The 21,825-nt window shown below is 36.7% G+C and overlaps 1 protein-coding gene across 1 annotated transcript in view; it reads left to right on the top strand.

Moving 5' to 3' along the window:
* COG5 (component of oligomeric golgi complex 5) overlaps positions 1-21,825 on the top strand; it is a 177,682-nt gene that overhangs the window by 119,708 nt on the left and 36,149 nt on the right. Inside the window, exons 11-14 of the mRNA XM_009996782.1 lie at positions 7,305-7,386; positions 9,757-9,961; positions 11,138-11,299; positions 13,114-13,213. Coding sequence (XP_009995084.1) covers positions 7,305-7,386; positions 9,757-9,961; positions 11,138-11,299; positions 13,114-13,213 — 549 coding nt within the window. The remainder of the gene's footprint in view (positions 1-7,304; positions 7,387-9,756; positions 9,962-11,137; positions 11,300-13,113; positions 13,214-21,825) is intronic.

The raw sequence follows: 21,825 nt of genomic DNA, 5'->3' as shown, positions 1-21,825 counted from the left end.
ACTGATTAACTGCACTACTAAGGATGATGGCTTTTTGTTCACAGTCTAACATTTGACAGTTGTGTTGCTATAGAAATAGTGCAAATAGATTTCCTTATTTTTGTCCCATAAGACCTTGCCATACAAAATAGTTAAATCATTTGCATTGTTGCTTTATTGGTGGGAAAAAAATATTTAGGCTGTCCTTTAAATGTCTTCTGTTTTTAGAGCAGCATTCACAGGTCCCATATTTCTTTATGGCAGAGCCTTTGATTACAAATAGAAAACACTGTATGTATTAGTATGCAAAGCCTGATTTCAGGAGCCTGCAGCAACTAGCTGCATGGTGATATTCACTATATTGTTTTACATTTCAAAGAGGCTTCACAATATAAAAAATGTTTTTCACATTCTGCTCGAAGTAGCAAAATTTCTACAGGGAAAAATAACTTGGAAATGATTGTCATGAAGTGGGAGCCAGTTTAGAATCAGTGGGTCAAATTTATTATTTGTGTAATAATTTAGTTATTTTAGACACAAATATGATAATTGACAGATGGGAAATTATACTCATTAGGTTCTAAATTTACAGTGTGGAGGAAATAGAGATATTTGTAAAAATAAATATATGTCTTTTCAGCATCTTCTTTCATTCTTGTCTAATACTGAATAAGGGGGTGCTTTATCCTCATTCCTTTATTTTAACTTTAATGTCAGATACTAAATAGTTATATAAAAAAGAGCTCAACAGATTTCATTTCAGTAGTAGCAAAGTTAATTAGTATTTCAGTATGTTTTTAAAAAATGAGGCAAACTGTTCTGTTTTTATGTTTGAGGAGACTTTAAATCAGATTTCCAGGCTGCAGCATTAATACTATTGTAAAGTAACAGTGAATACAGATCTTCAAATACCTTTGCACTTATGGTATTGGTAGTCATCCCACTGTTGTTCAGTGGTTTATTCACTTAGTGAAAATGAGTTATAGTTTTTGAACTGTGAAATCAAGTCACTTTCATGTAAGTAAGTGGGAAAGGCTTTAACACATTAGCACATGGATTCTGTCAGCCTGTGTTTTTTTCCATCAAAGATAATATTGTAATCTTGCAAACAGGCAGCATTAATCTAAATTTCAAATCTATACAGCTACAGTTAATAGTGTAGCTTCACACTATTGACAAGTCTGCATACATGCTCTAATACAATGCACTGAAGATATAAAGACTACTGAAACAAAGGATTTTAAATATGCAAGTATAAATGCCAATAAAATCATACTGATCTGAATCCTTTCGTTACCACCAGTCATTGTGTAGAAGATGGTCTCTCTCAGTTCCATTATATAACAGCCTCTCTTTTTGAAGTTCTGAAATTCAGCTTTTTATGAACATAGGATTGCTCATGCATGGCCCATCTGAACCACCAGGCCCAGATGGTGGTGGTCAGTGGCACAAAGTGTAGCTGGGGGCTAGTAACTAGTGGTGTACCTCAGGAGTCAATATGGTGTCTGTGTGTTCTTACTTGTATTATCTAAAACCTCCTCTGCTGTGGGGAAGCTGCACAATATTATTGTCTGTGCAGAGCATTGACATTAGTAACTTTATGATAATAGTTGAAATGAAACAGTTACACAAGGTGAACACATTTTTTGCCTATTGTTGATTATGGCCCTGATTCAGCAAAGCACTTAAGCACATTTTTCATTTCACATAAATAAGGTATATCATGCAAGTCAAACAGACTGCCCACACCTGCTATTTCATAAGACTGAACTTTGTTGAATTATGGCCTGCAATAATGGTCTTTGTCCAGTTCATGTACACAATATAGTGAGTCCTGCTGTTGAGAAAATTCCTGCCATTTCTGGTCTAGCCTGCTGGACATATTTAGTCTGATTTATGTGTGTAATTTCCATGAGCAAGTAATTCCTATGTGAACAGTATGTGTGACTGAGTACTGAATTTTTAAACAGTATGAAAAGGATAAAATTATGGTGGAGGAACCAGACTGGAATCTTGTTATTGTGTTTTTCTATTTTACTTGACACAGATGCAAGTGAATTCCCTAGGAGTAACATTTTTTAAAGTAGCTAAGTGCTTATAGTCTGTATGTGTTGCAAAAGCGTCTTTCTATTCCCTCAGTTCTGACTAGCTGTCCAGAAGGTCAGAGTAGCAAAGGGTTGCCCTAGTTTGTGTTACTGGGCTGTTGTTCAGTTTGTTTCTGACAGCACAGGATGGACAAGAGGAAGACAGACCTAAGCTGCCTTGCATTGCCCAAGGAGTTGCATAGGGGCTACTAAATCATCTGAGTGACACAGCTGCTCAGCTGTATCACTTCTGGGGAATAAAATGGTGACTGGGTGCAGGATCAGTAGTGACAGTATTTTTAATTCCCAGTTTTGGTTGATAGATGATTCATTTATGTAAGTATAGTTTAGGTATAGGAACATTTTTGCAGCAGATGTTTATGAAAAAATAGCCAATTCTGTGGCTGATCTTAACCTCCCAACCATCTTGTAGTGGTGCAAAGTAAGATTTATGTGCAGATTTTCTCTGCTGTGAGATCAGAATAAAGCTGTGAACAGATAGTAACATCACTTAAAAAATGCTGAATTATGTGGATCTGTCTTTGGAGGGAAATCTTGTTTTGCCCTTATAGTCCTACAGTTGCATGCAATTAATGTTCATAGATTTAATTCAGTTGTATTCCATGATGGGGAAAATATGTGTGCGTCAACCTTAATCTTGTCCATCCTGAATTTTAGATACCATCAATTACAGCTAAGGTTCTTTTGTTGGAGAAAGAACATATTGCATGGAAAGAAGAAATAGCATTCTATTACATGCTCAAGTGCAATAATTTTCTTCTGAGAGACTTTAAATTATGGATGGATATTTAATGTAGGATTTATATATAGTCAAATGCACGTGAAAGAGTTTTGCCCCAGATAACAATACCAGACCTCTTAAATTTTAAAGACTTATGTGTTCTTTGTCTTACTAAACACATACACTGATGTGGGGGAAATATGACAGAATGGTGACCTTTTTCCAGTGCTTTTGGTTATAGAATAGGTAGCTGTTGGGAAATGATTGCCACCGAGCTGAAAAGATAATCGGATGCAGTTCATTACTCATCTTGTCAGCTGCTCTGCTACAAGGGATTGTATCACAAGATGTTAATCTGCTTGTGACTAGATTTTAAAGCAAGCATTTTTATTTTGGAGGGGGTGTAAGTAATTTAACATCTTTCAATTTTATTTCATTTTCAGAAGTAAGAGAAATGGAAAATGCCCAATTTGAAGTCTCAGAATATTAATTGATAAAAATATTAGTACATCCTTGTGGGTTCTGTTACAAAAATATTATTATACACTGCAAAAAAATGTTAAATTGCCTAAGTTCTGTCTAATCTAATGATGAGGTTGGGTATTCCTTGAATAGTGGAAGTTAGTCTGCTAGCACCCTTCAGTGTGTACTGGAAAATGTAAGTGTAGACACAAGGCAGATTTGCACCAAAAAGAATCCCTTCTACACATTGAATCACTAATGTGGATACCCCCGGTGTTCAAGGGCAAGTTGGATGGGGCTCTCAGCAACCTGGTCTAGTGGGAGGTGTCCCTGCCCAGAGCAGGGGCGTTGAGACTAGATGATCTTTAAGGTCCCAGCCAGTCTTTGATTCTACCCAGTGCTCCCATGCATTGTCTATCTGTGAGGGTGTTTGGTGTAAGTGTAGAAGGAGGACCAAATGAATTACTTACACTCTACACATAGAAAGATTACAAGAATGCATTTTTAGCTAAATGACATTTTCTGAAAATGAGAGGCCCAAAAGAGCAGTTACTTTCTGATACTGTGGGATGTTGCTCATGATGCTATATGAAGCATAGGGGAAGGCTTATGAACTTTCCATTGCAATAAGATGAGCCAGTAGATTTGCTGAGTATATTTCAGGCAAACAGTGCTGATCTTTCCTCTTCCACCTTCATCTTGCCTATCTTCTCATGTCCCTGAAGGAGTTTTCCAGTACACAGAGAGGGACATTCCTGTAATTTCTTGCTAAGCTGGAGAAAACCACTTCTTTTGCTACCCTTTTTTTGTGTAGTTTCCTAGAATTCATTATTGTCAGATGGAATTGCATGTTAAATTTAAAAAAGTTAAATTATAATTTCCATTGTGATTACTGGCACAGAAGTACTCTCTGTTAGAATACGTTATTTAAAAAAACAAGCTGTGAGATACTTACATGTGCATAAAAAAATAATATATTGAGTTTATATGTAAGCAAAATAAATTACACATTTAAAGAAAATAAATTAATAGTTTCTGGATACTCTGGTCACATATGGCACTTTTCATTCCAGCAGGATTATCTTGTGCTAATGCCTTGCTTTATTCCAATTTTGGTAGTTATAGTCCACCTACTTAAATACCCCCTGGTGTATGCATAGGCAACAATATTCTGTAGTTCCTGCCACAAAGACCTTACATGGTCTTTTGTGTGCTATTAATCAGCAGCTCTGTTTCACCTCCAGAGTGGCTGCCTCTTAACACTGAGCAAAGTGAAATACTGCATACTACATTACAGAAGCAGCCAGTTATGACTCCATAGATAGTGTTTTCAGTTGTTCCAGAACTGGACCCTGTTTTTAGATGGTTCAAACATAAATAATTTTTCCCCTAAACGTTTTTGACCGAGTACTCAATCAGTGTGAAATGTTGTTTGAATTTTCCATGTAGCTTTTCCCCTCTATTTCTTCTTATACACAATATAGTTGGTCAGCTGAAACATGAGGGCCTTCCTCACTACAAAATTCTGGTACAGTTGATCAGCACCATTTGCCCAGGTCAGAAGACAAGCTAATGGGCAGATGCTTAACCAATACAGCTGTAGCTACTATGCAAATATTTGCATGGCTACGTATGTATGTATGTCTAGCTTTATGCAATATATGTATATGTAGGTACATACCGATGTTATGTATTTTCATAAAAAACATCACATGTTGTCACATGAATGTTAACTGCTGTTTGTCACCATGTTGAGTCTGGCAAGATAGAAATGTTGATGGGTAGAGACTACATGCAGGTTTGTTTTTAAGACTATTTAATTGTTGTATTTTCTGCTGAGACTATAACAAGAGGTGTGGCTGGTGATTACAGTAATGAAAAAGAAAAGTTGTTTGAAAGTGCTCTGTAAGTAATTTTTCTACCTCTATTGGACTATTTAGAAATGGAATTGAGTTACCATGCTGAATAGGCAAACATTGTTCCAGATTGTGATAGAGAATATGAAAGCTAATTAATTTACTCTAGAGTTGGTGTGAAAGACCATTTGTTTTATAGTAATTTTCATGTTTTAAATATGGAACTGTGAATGAAGAACTGAGCAATTTCACATTTATGCTATAGCAATAAATTTACAAAACCCCAAAGATATTTTATGCAGTTCACCTTCCAAATTATTGTCTAACACAATCATTTTACTTTGCCCATTTATGAAAATCAAGTACAATTTTACAGAGGATAGATAGCCATAAAATAAGTTACTTCAGTTTCTAAATCGGTCAGTGCCCTTAGGTAGTCAAAAATGAGGTGCCAACATCCCAGGTTTTTTTTTTGTTTTCTATGTTAATTCTCATACATTTTACAACTATTAGTGCAACTGCACAAAGTATGTTCTCTCTCAGTTCTTAACACTTAACCCATAAATTAGATCTTTCTTTGAATATCTTTAGAGATCAGGGTATCCTTAGAGATAAGGATTAGGGTTGAATGAATTCTTCAGCTAATCTCAGAATTTGTGAGAGCATTATATCTGACAGTTACTTATTTTTGTTTTAATTTTTACATGTCTGAGTGTACCTTTAACTGATGCTTAGGTTTTATATCAGTTCTTTATAGTTTTGGGACTGAAACTTGAGCTTGAACTGACAGTCTTTCAATGACCAGATCTTTAAGTAGGATGCAGTGGTATCCTGTTAATGGATGACATTCTAAACACCTTAATTACTTTGCATGTTACTGCCAGTAGAAGTGAATAGATTGCATTCTTCTTCCTTTGTCATCTCAAGTAGTAATTCAATTTAGAGCAGCTGGATTTTTATATTTGATAGGTAATCTCTTCTTTTTGTGGTGCTGGGCAGTGCAGAAGTTGAACTGACACTTTAAAAGAGCTATTTGGCGTTGCTTTTGTTTTCATTTTTCTCACAGTGAAATCACAGGCAATGCCTAAAGGAAAGCCAAGAAAATGCATCTCTTGTTGACAGCAATTTCAGGGTTCAGCCCTTTGCTCAAACTCAACTTTAGCTGTGAATGTTGTGCTTTGATGTCTTGAGTGGGAGCCAGGATAGAAACAGCCAAGTGCTAACATACAATCCTTAGAATTGCTGACATTTCTCCTCACTGCTGTCTGTGTCACTTTTTCATTCTGGGCGCTTCTGCTGATTATCATTACTATAGTGATTTGGTCAAACTGGTTAATTTAAACAGTAGGCTTAATGCATTCCATATATACCATGAAATGAAGAAGACTGTTTTGTCCAGAGTGAGCTTCCCTTTGCCGTTAAAACGTTGGACAGCCTTCCAGGTATCTTACTAGTAGGCAGGCCAGGATACCCATCACTAGCTCTTGTCATTTTTTCTACCTCAGATACACAGACAGGAAGAAAGCAAAAGAGAGAAAACAAAATCATGCTTTTCTGCTGGAGCCTAAGTGCAGGATGTTGTGGGGAGTAAGGAAACAGCCTGCTCTTTCATGTATGTCCTTTCTGCAAGAATATGCTACCTTCTTTCTACTTCTGACAGCAAGCTCTGTTGACACAAGGTGGTGAAGAGTCAGCTGTGAGGTTCACTGCATTTTAATGTGTTTTATATTTTTAGAAACAGGAGACTGTTCTGTGCAAGGCAGAGCAGCATGCACTGGTTTTGGTCCCTGGGCGATGTTTGCAAGCAGGTTGTAAGGGCAGTAAGAGTAATTGGTGTGATGTAGCCAGCATGAGGACCCCCATGGAAGGAAAAGGTCACTGCAATGCGGAGAGATTTTCTAACACAGCTCCTTTGGTCTACATTCATGTCCTTTGAGAGCTTGGAGCATTTCTCTCAGAATTGAAGGAAAATGCTCCATTTGAGAGAAGACAAGCTTTCATTTTTGTTTTCATCAATATTTTTTCTAGCTTTAAACTTGAGGGAAACTTCTCAGACTTTATTTATTTAGGTTTTCTTCTCAGTGATGGTAGAACAGCTTTGACTGGGAGCATTTGCAGTGTTTAAGATTGTTTGAAAAGAGTGTTTTGAAACTTGCATTTCTTTTGTCCCTTTGCTATCAGAATGGCCAATCTGATATTTTGTACAAATTTTGGACTGCAGTGACTCAGACACTCTCCTCTCAGTTCCAGTCAGCAACAGACTGTAAGTATTCGGTATAAATTATTTTGTAATGTGTTCTATGGTTATTTTGTGTCTTTTATTTGAATAAAGCCTTTGCTTTTTATCTCCTCTACTAGAGCCACTGAGTGGTTTGTTTAGCATGGGGTCTGTGAATTTAGAACTTCTTGGGTTTATAACCAAATGGGAAGATCCTCCCAAGCTATGTTTGAATTTTCAGAAATAAGCATTTTGTTTTATTAAGTAGTCATTATCTAATAATAAAAATGTATTTTTGCAACTGTGTGTGGAGGCAAAAATGTTTGGAATGGCACATTACACTTTCCCAAGTGAGTGGGTTTGCCAAATTCAAAAACAGAAATTTTATTTTAAAGAGCAATTCTTACAGTCTTTTATTGTAAACACCTATTAATTGTAAAAAATCTGATCTTAGCAAACTTTTTATACTTCTATAAATAGGAGCTGAATTTCTTCAAAATTGTGTCTTCTCTGAATTAAAGAATGGTTTGGGTTGGAAGGGATCTTAAAGATCATCTGGTTCCAGCCCCCCTGCATGGGCAGGGACACCTCCCACTAGGCCAGGTTGCTCAGAGCTCCATCCAACCTGCCCTTGAACACTTCCAGGGATGGGGCAGCCACAACTTCTCTGGGCAACCTGTGCCAGTGTCTCACCACCCTCATACTGAAGAATTTGTTCCTAATGTCTGACCTAAATCTACACTCTTGCAGTTTAAAGCCATTACCCCTTGTCCTGTTGCTACATGCTCTTACATATAGTCCTTTGCCAGCTTTTTTCTGACTATACACAACATTCTGCACATATGTAATGCATACATGGCAGATACAATCAGGGAATATTAAATAAACATCATACTATTACCAGGAGATGCTAATGCAGCATGCAACTGATCATAAGCCCGGGTGAATATGACACTTTCAGAATTAGATCTTTCATGTTTGTGTACAGTGCATGAAGTTAATCTCTTGCAAACACAGTGAAAGTGAGCAAGACTTGTGTTATCTTTGTGATCTCAGCTATTGTATTGGCCCTTGAAAATTTGGTCCAGGCTTTACAGAAGCAATTTAATTTTGATGAAATAGCAGTTTGATTCTTCTTCAGTGGTTGCTAAGTAACTAGATGATCCCAAAAGAAAATGTATTCATCTTGTGTTAAGACATCTTAATTTTAAAGTACTTTATTAGTTATGTTTTTTAATAAAGTTTTTTTTACATAAGCCTTTAGAGTGAGTGGTTTGATTTTTGAACTGTAAACGATGTTTTTAGTTGGCTACGGCTGAGTTTTAGGGAAGCAATGCTTACATAAGTAGACTTCTTTTATATAAATGATGCATCTATACAAGAATGTTAATTTTTAACATACAAATTCTAAGTGATTGAATCCGCTGACATCTGTCACAGACCTCTGAATCATACAGATAAGAGGAAGACAGAAAGTATCAGAGAAATTATGTAAAAATAGGGATTCATGGCAGTTTACAGAGTTTGATAATAGATCATGGTCTGCTTTTGTGAGATTGGGACAGTCTTTATAAACATGGCTTCTTGCCCTAAAATAACTCTGTATTTGATAATAAAAGTGAATCCTCTGGTATTAAAAATTAGAATATATTTGACTTGAAAGGATAGCCTGAATGAAATGGGGCAGATGCCTGGAACTTGAAAAACCTATGAATAAATGTAACAGTGTTAATCTCTTAAGGTAATGGGAAGTCCACAAAGTATGAGTGATGTTAAGGCAAGATTAACATCAGCTGTACATTTTTTTCATTTCCTGTTACTTATGGCAAGCCTTTCAAGGCTGAAAATAATGCTAATTTTCTGCTGGCTTTGTCATTCTTTATTTGACAAATTTAGGAATTGCATGTTAGGTACTTTGTTTCACGAAGTATGTATGAAAGTCTTTGCTTCCCTCCTTAGATTTCCAAAGACTTCAGCTCATAGAAGTTGTCTTTGCCTGTTTTAAGTGTCTTCGAAGTTGCACTTTCCCCCCATCAAGCTATTGTTAGAAAATCTCTAGATTTAGAGAGTTCTAATCACACCTTGGACTTAAATGAATGATAATAGTAATAATTAAGTGAGATACCAAATGCTTTGTGGTCATGATTACTACCTTTATTGTACAAAATAAGTTTTCCACGTCTGGCCTTCCAGTTGTGGATTTAATGCTGGTGCTAAAACACATATCTCTGTCAACTGCATTTAATGTGGTAGCTCATGCCACTGTGACATTAATTATAAATATAACATTGTTAGTATGAAAGACAGGATAAAACTGTAAATAATTCATTGATATAAATGCAAGGATACAGGATGTTTATATGAAATAAAAAATTGAACTTAACAGTGTGTGTTGCTTATTGCTCTATTTTGCAGCCTCTATGTTTTTGAAACAAGCTTTTGAAGGGGAATACCCTAAATTACTGCGGCTTTATAATGACCTGTGGAAGCGCCTGCAACAATACAGTAAAAATATTCAGAGGAATTTTAACACAAGTGGACCTACTGATCTCCTTGCTGAACTACAACAAATGGAAGAAGATACACAGAACATATTCATGCAAAAAACCCAAGATTATGAGTATGTATTATGAACTCTGAGGCAATAAAATGTAAAGCTTTTCACCCTGTGAGAAAGCAGAATATTTTTAGGAACTTTGCATTAATAAAATTGTCACAGTGAAAAAAAATTAAAGGCTTTTTTTTTCCTCCTCTAGTTGTTGCTTTAATACTATTTTAGAGCTGTAGGATTTTCATGAGGTTACATAATTAGTGGTGTTGGATTGTCATCTCTTTCACAAAGTCCCTGACTTCAGAAGTAATTTTATCTTTTTCTTTCTTTGGATAAAAAAAAAAAAAAGCAGAATTACGAAAGTTCAGTTTTGTATGTGTTGTGATTTCAGCAGTAGTTTTCTCTTAATGATACAGCAGTCATTGGAGTGTGACAAATGCTCAGTTTGTTATGATTCACAGTTTTTATGTTTATAATAAACATTATCTTAGTGGATGATATCAGAAATATCAAACTGAAACAGGCTTATCAAGTCTATTAGGACATCTAGTTATCTTACTTTTGTAAGATAAGATGAATATTTTATGTGAGAATTGTATTGGCCTTAAATATGTTCCTGAGCAGTGAGTGGGAGTCTCACCATTGACTTCAACGGAAGCGAAGTACAAAGTTCACCAAAATTCTGACAGTGAGGTACAATGTTTGAGAGATATACTGCTTACTCATTTCACAAATAGGAATACTAAAGACTGATGCTTATTAAAGGTAAATTTAAGAAGAGTCTTTCTCTTAGAATCTGTTTGGGTTTTTTTTTAATCTTTCTATATGCATACAAATTCTAGGAGATGCATTTCTTTTTTTAAGACATCATTGAATACAAGCTATCTGCTAATGAAATATGTGAATGTAAAAAGGTCTTTCATTGCATTTCTGAGTCTCTTGCTGATATTTTGCAGATGTTTTTACCACTGTTTGTCTCAAGAACAGCTGAATTAGGGATTCCGTGCAGGTCTTAGAGACAGTGCTAAGAAGTGTATTAAAATACATGGAATGGCCCCCTGACTAGTTACATGGTTCAAGTGAAAAGCAAGGTGTTATACACTATTAAAATCCTTTTAAGTGCAGATGTTTAAAGAGCAGTAAGAAAAAGGTTCAATTCTTCAAAGTTTGTATGGTCTGGAAAGATTCAATGGTATCTTGAATTTGAATTTAAAATGTGGTTGTTATTTTTTCTTACACCCACAGTCCAGAAAAGGCCTTGAAAGATTCACTGCAACAATATGAAGCTGCCTATTTGTCAAAATCCTTATCACGACTCTTTGACCCCATCAATCTTGTCTTCCCTCCTGGAGGTCGGAATCCTCCTTCTTCTGACGAGCTTGACAGCATCATCAAAACTATAGCCAGGTATGCATGTATAACACATTGCGTAATGTAATCTTCACTTCCTTAGCAGTATAAGGTTGATTACTCTTTAGTTATAGGACTGGTATAAAAATTAAGGAATGGAATGGAAAGGGATAGGATAGGATAGGATAGGATAGGATAGGATAGGATAGGATAGGATAGGATAGGATATTTCAGTTGGAAAGGACCTACAATGATCATCTGATCCAACTGCCTGACCAGTTCAGGGCTGACCAAAATTTAAAGCATGTTATTAAGTGCATTGTCCAAATGGCTTTTAAACACTGAGAGGCTTGGGGCATCGGCCACCTCTCTAGGAAGCCTGTTCTGATGTTTGACCACACTCTCAGTGAAGAAGAGCTTCCTAATGTCCACTCTGAACCTCTCTTGGCACAGCTTTGAACCATTCCCATGTGTGCTGTCACTGGATCCCAGGGAGAAGAGATCTGCACCTCCCTCTCTACTTCTCCCTCTCAGGAAGCTGTAGAGTGCAATGAGGTCACCCCTTCTTTTTTCCAAACTAGACAAGCCCAGAGTCCACAGCTTCTCCTCACAGGACATTCCTTCTGGCCCTGTCACCAGCTTTGTTGCCCTCTGGAGGTATTCAAGGACCATCACATCTTTTTAAAATGGTGGGGCCCAGAACTGCACACAGTGCTCAGGGTGAGGCTGCACCAATGCTGAATACAGCAGGATAATCACCTCCTTATTATTAGGTATAATTTATTATAAAGTTTATTATTTATTTTCTGTATTTTGTTTTCCTCTGCAATAACTGAGAATTTTATTTAAGTTTTACTCTTAAACTTTATAAAACATCAGGAAGAGAAACTTCGTACATATTGTAAATATCTGATGTCTTAATTATTCTGACTGTATCACAGGGAAGATAATAGTTGCATGACTGCAAGTGATAATACCTGATATAAATGTAGAATCTGTAAAATGAGATGCTTAAATTACCAATGGTGTGTTTTCCCTCATAAGATTTTGGCAAGGACTACTCTGTTTAATACAGTCTGAAAATGGTGATGTTGCTTTGCTCCTTACAGAGGAGAAGGGAAAACTACATGAAAATTACAAAGTTTTAAGTGAGTTTTCCAGAATGAACTTTAGCTAATGATGTTTGGGGCCTTCCAGAATTCTCAGAGATGGTTATTCCTATGTCAGGGTGTCTCATGTCTCTCCAGTTCATGGGAGAGGTTAATCTCATCACTAGCAACATGATGGTCCTTGTGCTTGTCTGGTTTCAGGAGAGCATTTATGAGTGCAGCCCCAGTCAATGAAAATCTTGGGAGTTCAATGAGCAAGTAATGCTGGAAATGATTTACAAGTCTTTTCCTTCTTCTGTTCTTTCCCTGTCATTCCTCTGAGGCCTCTGTTACTAAAAAGGATTTCCTAAAACACAGCTTATTAGTTGTGTCAAGCTAAGGCATCCCCTGGGTATTTTTGCACAGCTCATGTAATTCTAGAGTTGAATGACTGTGTATTCACCTGTAATGTTTGAAAGCTGCTGCCAAAGCTTGAATGTAGTTAATTGCAGTCAATATTTTTGAATGGCTTACTAATAGTGATTTCATACTGAAGTGTCATTCCTAAACTTCTCTCATTTTTACTAGAATAGAAACACTGCACATAAAATTCCCAAGTGACTTGTTAGATTGTAAACTGAATTACGGTGCTTAGAAAGACTTGGTTGTGTGTGTTACTGTCTCAGACTGACATGCCATGTAACTACACATTCATCGTCAACTATTTACCAATTAAATACAGCAGTTTAGCTCTTGATTCAGATTTGTAATCTTTGCTTCCAGTGAGCTCAACGTGGCTGCTGTTGATCCAGACCTGAGTTTAGCTGTGGCAAAAAATGTGGCAAAGACCGTTCAGCTCTACAGTGTAAAGTCTGAACAGCTTGTAAGTAATGTTAAATTTCTAAAAACTTAAGATTTTCTCTGTACAATGTTCTGTTTCTCGTAGATTTACAGTGTAAGAGTAAATCAATCTAGATAGGCAAAACCTTCAAGTTGGGCCTCCATTCTGTTTGGAAACATTTTCAGTTATATTCTGCTGTCAGATAGACACAGTATTTTGATAGCAGCAAAATTTGTCTCTTAAGTCCAAATTGAATTGGTTGTATTAATTTAAAAATCAAAATTATTATTTAATCTTAATTGTACTGAATTAAGACAACTCAATTCAGTTTAATATTTACCAACTTCTGGTATTCCATCAGTTACATGATACATCAGCTTTATGGGATTAAAATACGGACTATTCAAATACCTTTTTTTTTCACTATTTGGAACAAAATTTGGGCGTTTTTTTCATATATTTGTTATTTGTCATATATTTAACTTACCCTTGATTTGTTTACATTTGTCATGTGCTTCCAGTAATTTGCAGTGCCTAGTGTTAAACTGAATAGAGGAAGGATGCCCAAAGCCTTATCCCTTGGGCAAGGATCCTCAGAAAGCCAGTGGATAGCGCAGTGAATGTTGTTGTCATATGAAAAAAATATTTTTAAGATCAATAGTTCTCTTCTAAAATCTGTTGCTAAAATTGTAATGCTTTTCCAACAAAGAGATTACAGTGAATTTTTGCAATATGCAGACCCACAAGAATGAGCTATCTGCTTGTACTTATAAACAAGTTTTTCACATACACAACATTCTGAAAGCAAACTCAGACTCTGATGACAGTAATATACTACATATTCATTTAAAAAAATATATTTGCTGACAATTTTTAAAATATTTGAGTACAAAACACTGCAGCTAATATATTAGTGAGGATTATGTCAACCTTTTAGACACTTCTGAGTAGCTTAAAAAAAATTGAAATTCAGTAATACCTTATTTACCATGTTTGTTGGGTGAATTAGGTTGGAAGTTTGCATGAACGGAAGAGGAACATCAAGTAGCCATGAGGGCCATAAAGAATATTTAAAATTTTAAAGCAAAAGCATGTATTTACATTATCTTGCTATATATTTAGAGCATAGTACTTAAGTTGGTTCCTCCTTTAAAGACACCAAATCATGGCTTCATTATTTTAAAGTGAGAGTAATCTTGATCTTTCATAGGTTGAGAGAGTCATGGTGATTAAAAAATACTGTATTTGATGTCTCTATTTATCATGGAGTGTACTGTCAGATAGTGGCTTTGAACTGGAAAAAACCCAGATCTATCAGCTGCAACTGTGAAAGCACCAGATCTGTTAGAGTTTGAATGTGGCCAGTGCCTTATTCAAAAGGCATACATTGTATTGTGACCAGCCAGCTGGCAGGAAGATGATCCCTTGAAAAAAGGATATGCAGAAATAAGCTGACAAGTATGTGATTTCTGGTAAGAATGTAGAAGTAACAAGGGAGTCTGAGTCCTTGAACTAAAACCTGGAAATTTGAGTATCTGACAGGATTAGTGAATCTGTCAGAATGAACATGAATGTTCTTCAAGAATATACCTGCAAATTGTAAAACAGTATCAACTACATATTGCACAACTACATTTTTTAGTCTTTTATTTTTCTTTCCTTACTGATACACAGTACAGAATTGAAACCTGGAAGGGCTAAACACAGTTATCAAGGCATCTTTAAAGTGCTGAAATCTCATGCCTAGCCTCCAGCTGCCCCTCCAGAAGGGCATGGCTCTCCTACTTGTCCTGTGCTTGCAACCCCTGTGGATAGAATCTAGACCCCTCTAACTTGTTTTGGTGCCTATTTTGGGGCAGACAAATTAAGCCTGAAATGTGTGCAGCATGCCAAACGGGAGCTATGTCAGACAGCCCTGTCTCATTATGTTTTAGTGGTGTAGCCAAGAATGCAATCTTCATTCAGTCTTGCAATACAGCCTCCAACGATAGCTTTCTAAAGCTGAGGAGGGTGACTGTGTAACATTTCCATTCAGATGCTTCATTTCTGATAGCTACAGTAGAGCAGTATTGAAGATGGAAGTTTAAGTTCCTGGAGGAATTCACAAATTAATTCTCTTCCAAAATAAAAGTAAACAAAAGAATTTCAGAATTCTCAGTGAAGGAAGATTGGGGAGGAGCTTTTAAGAGTTATTAGGAAAAAAAACACCTTAATACTGTGATATTCCAGGGATATTTGCATGGTGAAAAACTGAAATGTACAGTCCTAAAAATGTTGAGATATTCTGATGTTATGGGTTTTATTTATTCAATTTCACAAAAAAAGAAGAAAAGAAAAGAAAAAAGAATTGCAATTCACTAAGATTTCATTGCTGATTCTCCAGTTACCTTTAGGTAGGACAGATAACCAGAAAAAATGTTATTCAAGACTCAAAGATTTTACCTTTGAGGAAAAAGAGCATCTAACAATTTGTTCATATAGTGCTATAGCAGAAAACTGTAACAAAACATGGCCTCTTCTTGTGAATCCAAAGCATTTGTTTATGTTACTTGTAACTTTGTACACTGCTGGCTTTTGGTTTTCCCCACACCAAGAACCAGCTGTTGCTCTTCCTGAGACCTATTCTTGTATTAACCATGTCAAATAATTTCAGAGAAGATATAAATAACCCTCTGTGAGCAGTAGGTAGGTGTGTTCTGCTATTGGATGAATTGTTAGCTAATCTGCTGCTGATGCTTTATGTGGTTGGTGTGTGCCATGAACGGTTCAGAATTACGGTCCTAATTTCACTCTGTGTAATTACACATGTTCTCACTCTACAGAGTTTGAAGGGATAATTATACATTTCAGAAAATTTAAAAAATATTTATATCAATTTAAAAGAATTACCTTTCAACTTCACCACCCGTCCAGTTTTTGTTAGGTGATGCTAAGGAAGGGTGCTTGGTGTGTTTTTTATGTGCTGTTATTCTTTTGTCTCTTCTTGCATTTTTCCTAAATCAGGCAGCCCAAACATCTTGATAGTGACTACAGACATCAGGAAATTTCCATTTAGTCACCATTTCTACATCCTTCTCATTCCAGATTGGAAGAGAGATTAACAAATCTGATGGTGTTTTAGATAAGATTAAAATTTTCCTATTTTGCATATTGTAATCTATTGCTTACATTTTAACATAATGTCTGCTTACTGTGCCAGATTTTGTTCACTGGCCACTTTTTCATACAAGTGAGGTAAAAAAAGAACACTAACTTTTCTCCTTGATTTAAGAGTTTTCCAGAGGGTCATCCATTCCCATTTGCAAATACCTTAAGTTACCCATATTGATTGACACATATAACATGTGCTTTTGTGTAACTGGCCACATAAGGAAAATTAGCTCTTTTATCAAATTCTGACAAAAAGTACAGTGGAGGAAAGACATTAATGAGAAACCAGGAGGTTGCATTTCCTCAAAATGAAGAAAAAAATTGAGCAAATTTGTTGTTTGGTGTTTCTTTTTTCTTTGCTATCCATGCAGCTGAACAAAAGATAGGAGCTCACAAATCTGCCTCCTAGATCAATTTTTACCCATTTGTATACGCGGTAGTTGAGAAGACTTGTAAGAGACCTTATATCTCACCATCATCTTCATGAGATGCCTTTGACATGGCAGCAGTCATTTCATGGCAGGATCCTATAGGGCACTGGTGTCTAAGCTTTTCTGATCATGCATCCATATAAGTAAAAACTTTGAGCATGCACCCTGTTATATGTATATTTATTTGTTTCTAAGTTATATATGTGTGCTATTGAAGTTCTGATATTTTCTTCCTGCACCCCAGTGGATTGTCTTGTGTGACACCTGTGGTGCACACACTTCACTTAGAGGACCACTGCTCTAGGGTAGTACCCTGCAGTAATCTTTCATTATAAAAAGTGAACAGATTTTGGCTGCTTGTTTTTTGGAAAAGATGCCTGTTGTTTTTTTTTCAGAAGTCTTTTAAATTAATATTTTATTTTGTTCATGTGCTACTTTAAATTAGATTTTTCATTTATGTGTATAAAAATGAAAATCATAGTCACCTGTTGATTGGAAGTGAGACAAAACTGTATTTTCCCAGTTGATTACCTGTAATTTTGTCATTTACTGAGCTGAATTTTAAGTGTACTTGAAATGTGCTTTTTCTCATAATTAAAATTCTCTATGTTGCAATTTTGCAATCACTATGTTTTGGTTTACCTGTTGATAGAGCTATTTCTCTTGCTGATACTTAGAACTAGCTGTCTTGTGGAGAGAAGTGAGAGTTAAAAGTTCTGAAAATTTACAAGATGTGTACTTTTGCCAGCAAGCAGAAAAATAAATTGCAAGATCTGTTGTCCTTAGAGGCTGAAGGTGGAAGAGCCCTATTTGGTCATCTAGTCTGTTCCATTGCCAGCACAGGACTATTTCAAATAATATTTATTCTTGAGGTTTTTATTGCATTCTTCCTGCTTTTAGAGTGATGGTTTCAGTTACCTCATATATTGTGAGTAGAAATGTAAGTACTGTGTGTTCTCTTTTGTGCTATTTCTGTTCAGCATGGCATGTGGGTGGATTGAAATACACTAACACACCCACCAAGTGCACATAGATGAAATGTGTTGTGCTGTGAACATTAAATGCAGTTGTTTAGAGAAGATGCAGCTCTCCTAGTTTCTGAACCTGGAGACCTCTACTAGTTTTCTCCCTAGAGTTACAGTCATCCTGTCAGACTATCTTTATTAATTGCAATGAGAGTCCCACAAGAATCCTTCCTGCCTTGTCCTGTGGAGGCTGTGTCTTGCTGCCTGCTCCCACCATAAGGCATCACTGTCAGAGATGAAGTGGCCTGGTATCTTTTGGCCAATAAACAAGCAAAGAGTAATTTGCAGAGGCAGGTTTGTAAAAATCAGGTTGCCCACTTGCTTTTCCAAGCAGGTGGTGGTGATTATGCTGACAACTTCTGGTAGATCAAGCTATCTTAAAACTTTTTTATATGTGGTATGTGATGGCAGGCTTACCTGATTCAAGCAAATATGAACTCACTCTGCTCTGCTCCCAGATGGCAGGGCACATTTTAGCTCCACTCCAAGCCAGGTGACCAGCTCAGCCTTGACACCTTGCTGAGCACAACACCCTCATTCAGCCGGGGCACAAACAGAGCAAGTTCATGTCTGCTGGAAGTACAGGCAAAACAAGAATCTGTGTGGCCATATTGCATTAGATATATTTCTCCTAAGATTAGGGTAGATAAGGGTAGAGTTAGTGAGAACTGTGATTGCCTTTAATTGAAGAGGTTCCTAAATATGGAATATCGTATTTTCTGGAGTAATATGTTTCAGAAAAGTTTTCCTAAAAAAAGGGATCTTCCCAACAAACAAGAGGCTGCAGGCAGATGTTTTAATGGAGATCTTTCCCACTGTCAGACTTTTAAGCAATCACGAAGAGGAAGTACTTAGAAGATGAAGAAGGAGAGTGGGTGTAATGAGGGAGGAAGGAAATAGAGAATTTGAATCGTTTTTTTATTCCCATAACTAAATGTGGTTGGATTTGTGTCAATACGTCTTACAAAAGTTGCTGAATGAGGCAGAGGCCCGAAATACAGGCTGTGGGCAGTGCTCTGGGAGAATTACTGATCTCTCCTTTGCCCGCAGCTCATGATAGAGGCTTGACTTCTCATTTTCTGATTTATCATGTTTGCCTAATGTAAGCTGCTTGGAAATTTTTAAGTGCTGTAGAGAGAGCAGAGTCCTTCCTGGTGCTTTGAAGAACTCTTCCCTGACCCTCTTAAGATAACATGAGGTGACACTAGGTGCATTTTTTATATTTCACAGTTAAAATGTTTAAGATTCAGTAATATAAGTGACTTTTGAGATTAAAGAGAAGACATAAGGGCCTGAAAAATTAGATTTCACACACCGAAGTTCCAATAGTTGTCCCATATCCTCAAAGGACAGGACATTGATTCACATCCTGATGAATCCTGGTACTGGATATGCCAAAATGAAAAATAAGATCTTGCTATTCTGATCCCAAAACCATTGGACCACTGTACACTTGAGACACAAATAAATCTGTATGGGTTTTCTTTGGTGAATGAGGTGTTTAGATCATGGGTTGTTGTGAGGGAAAAGTCAGTGTCAGCTGGTATCTGTGACTGGGAGAAGGCAGCCTCTTTCTCACTATCCTGGATCTCAGTAGCATATTGAGTTTTATTTGCATTTACTTAAGTAAATATCTCAATTATGTAATGTTATACATGGTTTTAGAACCTGCATCAGTTGCAGAGTACTGGAGCAGCAATATGAGCAGTAATATGCAGCAGGTGCTGAGTCAAATACAAAAAGGCTCTGGGGAAGTAACTGGGAAGCTTTGCTTTAGCTTGGTGTTGTTTTCCAATGCAGTGTTGAAACTGGATTTCAGATGTTGTAAAACAGTTCTGAATATTTAATTGGATTAATGTTAAAATGTAAAGTGACTCTGACATTTAAAAATTACAATTAAAACTAATATACAGGATTTCTAAACTTAATTTGTTTTAAGGGTTTACTGAGATTACTTTCAATTAACTGCTACTAAATAGTGTAATTGGGACTATGCTCTTGTAAATTATTATCTATCATAAAGATATAGTTGATGACAGATGTTGTTAGAACACTATTGTTAAAGAACGTAAATACCAAAAAAATATTAAAAAGTAGAAAATCATAACAATTTTTTGTTGTTTCAACCCATCCTTCAGAATCAAATGCTGATACCTCCCGATCACTCACTGCTTGCCCCCAAATGGCCCTGGATTTGCTTTTCAAAGAGAGTATCGTTGTAGACAGGAAAGCATGTAAGTGTCCTCAGAATAAATAAGTAAATGTAAGTAAATGAGCTTGGTCTCATCTGTTTGAAGGCAAATTTGTATCATTGAGGCTTGTTCTGATTAGTGTTGGCCTCACTTCAAGGATCAGCAAAACGTGTCTGGTTTTCCTGCAGAAAGGCTGTGGATTAAATTGCTCTGCACTGTCACCTTGATGTTTATGCTAATGTCTGCCTCTCTTAGTTGAGAGTACAAGGTCAGTGAAGGTTTATGACTGACACTTAGGACTTAATTTGCCATCCTAGCTGTGAGCTCTGTCCGTCTCCAACATGGGATGTAACAGTAGTGTCTGTCCTAGCCAGCGGGAGGTGCCTGGCAGCACTCCTGGGGCCAGCGGTGCCGGCCAGCAAGGCTCCCTGTCCCCAGAGCCTGTGGCTGCCTGCCAGCATCCTTTGGGGATATTCTCTGCAGTATAACCTCTCCTGAGCCATGGCTGGAGATTACCTGGGAGAGTAGGTTTTGGCCCAGGCCAAAAATATGCTAATGACTGTCCTAACAGTTAGGGATACGGATGATGACGTACCAGATGCAGGAACCTTTGCTGGCACTGTTTGATTTGCTGCTGTGGGTGTAGCCAGTATGTGAATGAGACTGAATGAGAGCAGCATGCAAAATCTGTTCAAGAGGAAGCTTAAAATGCTGACAGATTGGGGGATTTTTTTTCTTGCATCTGGAATTCATACTTTCTTCTGATGTAAATAAATCTCTAAGGCATAACTTAGGATGTGCTGATTTCTTCTATAGTAACATTACTTTTGGTCTTAAGATTTTCTTAGATTGCCAGAACTTCAGAAGATATGCTTACCCAAACATGTTTTTCTTTCTGTAATGCCTGTCAGCCATACTTGACTTATTTTGAAATAGCATTTAGTGTTTCTTCTGGACTTTAAGTCCTTGAAAAGCACAAAGTTGTCTGTGGCATTATGGCTAGTTGACAACTCCAAATACTGCTGAATGGGTGCAAGAAAACTCTTGGATATTAACTCTTTAAAGGAGTTAAACACTTTTTTTAGGTAGCCACATATTTCTTTGAGCCACCCCAGATGACACCTTTTTGGATGCCAGTGCAACCAACCCCTTCTGTAATTTAATATTCTATTTTTAGTGAGTGTAATGGATGGAGATCAGGGCTGAGGAGCATCTATCTATCTGTCATGTTCAGGTATTTTTAGAGCACTGATCTTTGTAATGCTGATCAGCACCAGATGCATTACATAAGATTAGCATCAAAATATATATAATGGAGAGTCAGCTCTGCTGCAATTTTTCTTAAATTATTTTTAGTATTGCCCACAAAAGTTGTATGGCTCAGTGCATTATCCTGCCATTGTGCTCTGCCTCTACTCTATAGGTATAATTTTTAAAGATTAATTTCTCTTCTCTCAGACCTTGTCAATCACAGGTCTCCTTCCCGAAACTTCAGATAAGATTGTCAGTCAGTGATAGACATTACAAAGGTTTTAATAAATGCCCATTTTCTACTAGGACTGAAGATAAGACAATTTATCTCTCATCGTCCTTCAGTCCCGTTTATATTTGAACTTGTGATTTGCAGGTGCAAGATTCCAAATTCTGCTTTACTTACATCCTCAGCTACTGTTGCGTTCTTTCACGCTGCTCAGGTGGCTTAATCTTTTCCAGTTAACCGTAATGATCTTTTCAATTTTGCACTTTTAGTGGATATTCAGAATTAGTATCTCCCTATTAAATATCTCTAGTCCACTAGCTAGCCTTTTGGAATAGATTATTGGTTAGATGTTTTGAGTTTAAAGAGGCAGACTGTA

This window comes from Chaetura pelagica, unplaced genomic scaffold (genome assembly GCF_000747805.2).
Source record: "Chaetura pelagica isolate M959 unplaced genomic scaffold, ChaPel_1.0 scaffold534, whole genome shotgun sequence".
Taxonomy (NCBI): domain Eukaryota; kingdom Metazoa; phylum Chordata; class Aves; order Apodiformes; family Apodidae; genus Chaetura; species Chaetura pelagica.
The sequence above is the reverse complement of the archived record's forward strand: the minus strand, read 5'-3'. Positions and strand labels throughout refer to the sequence as shown.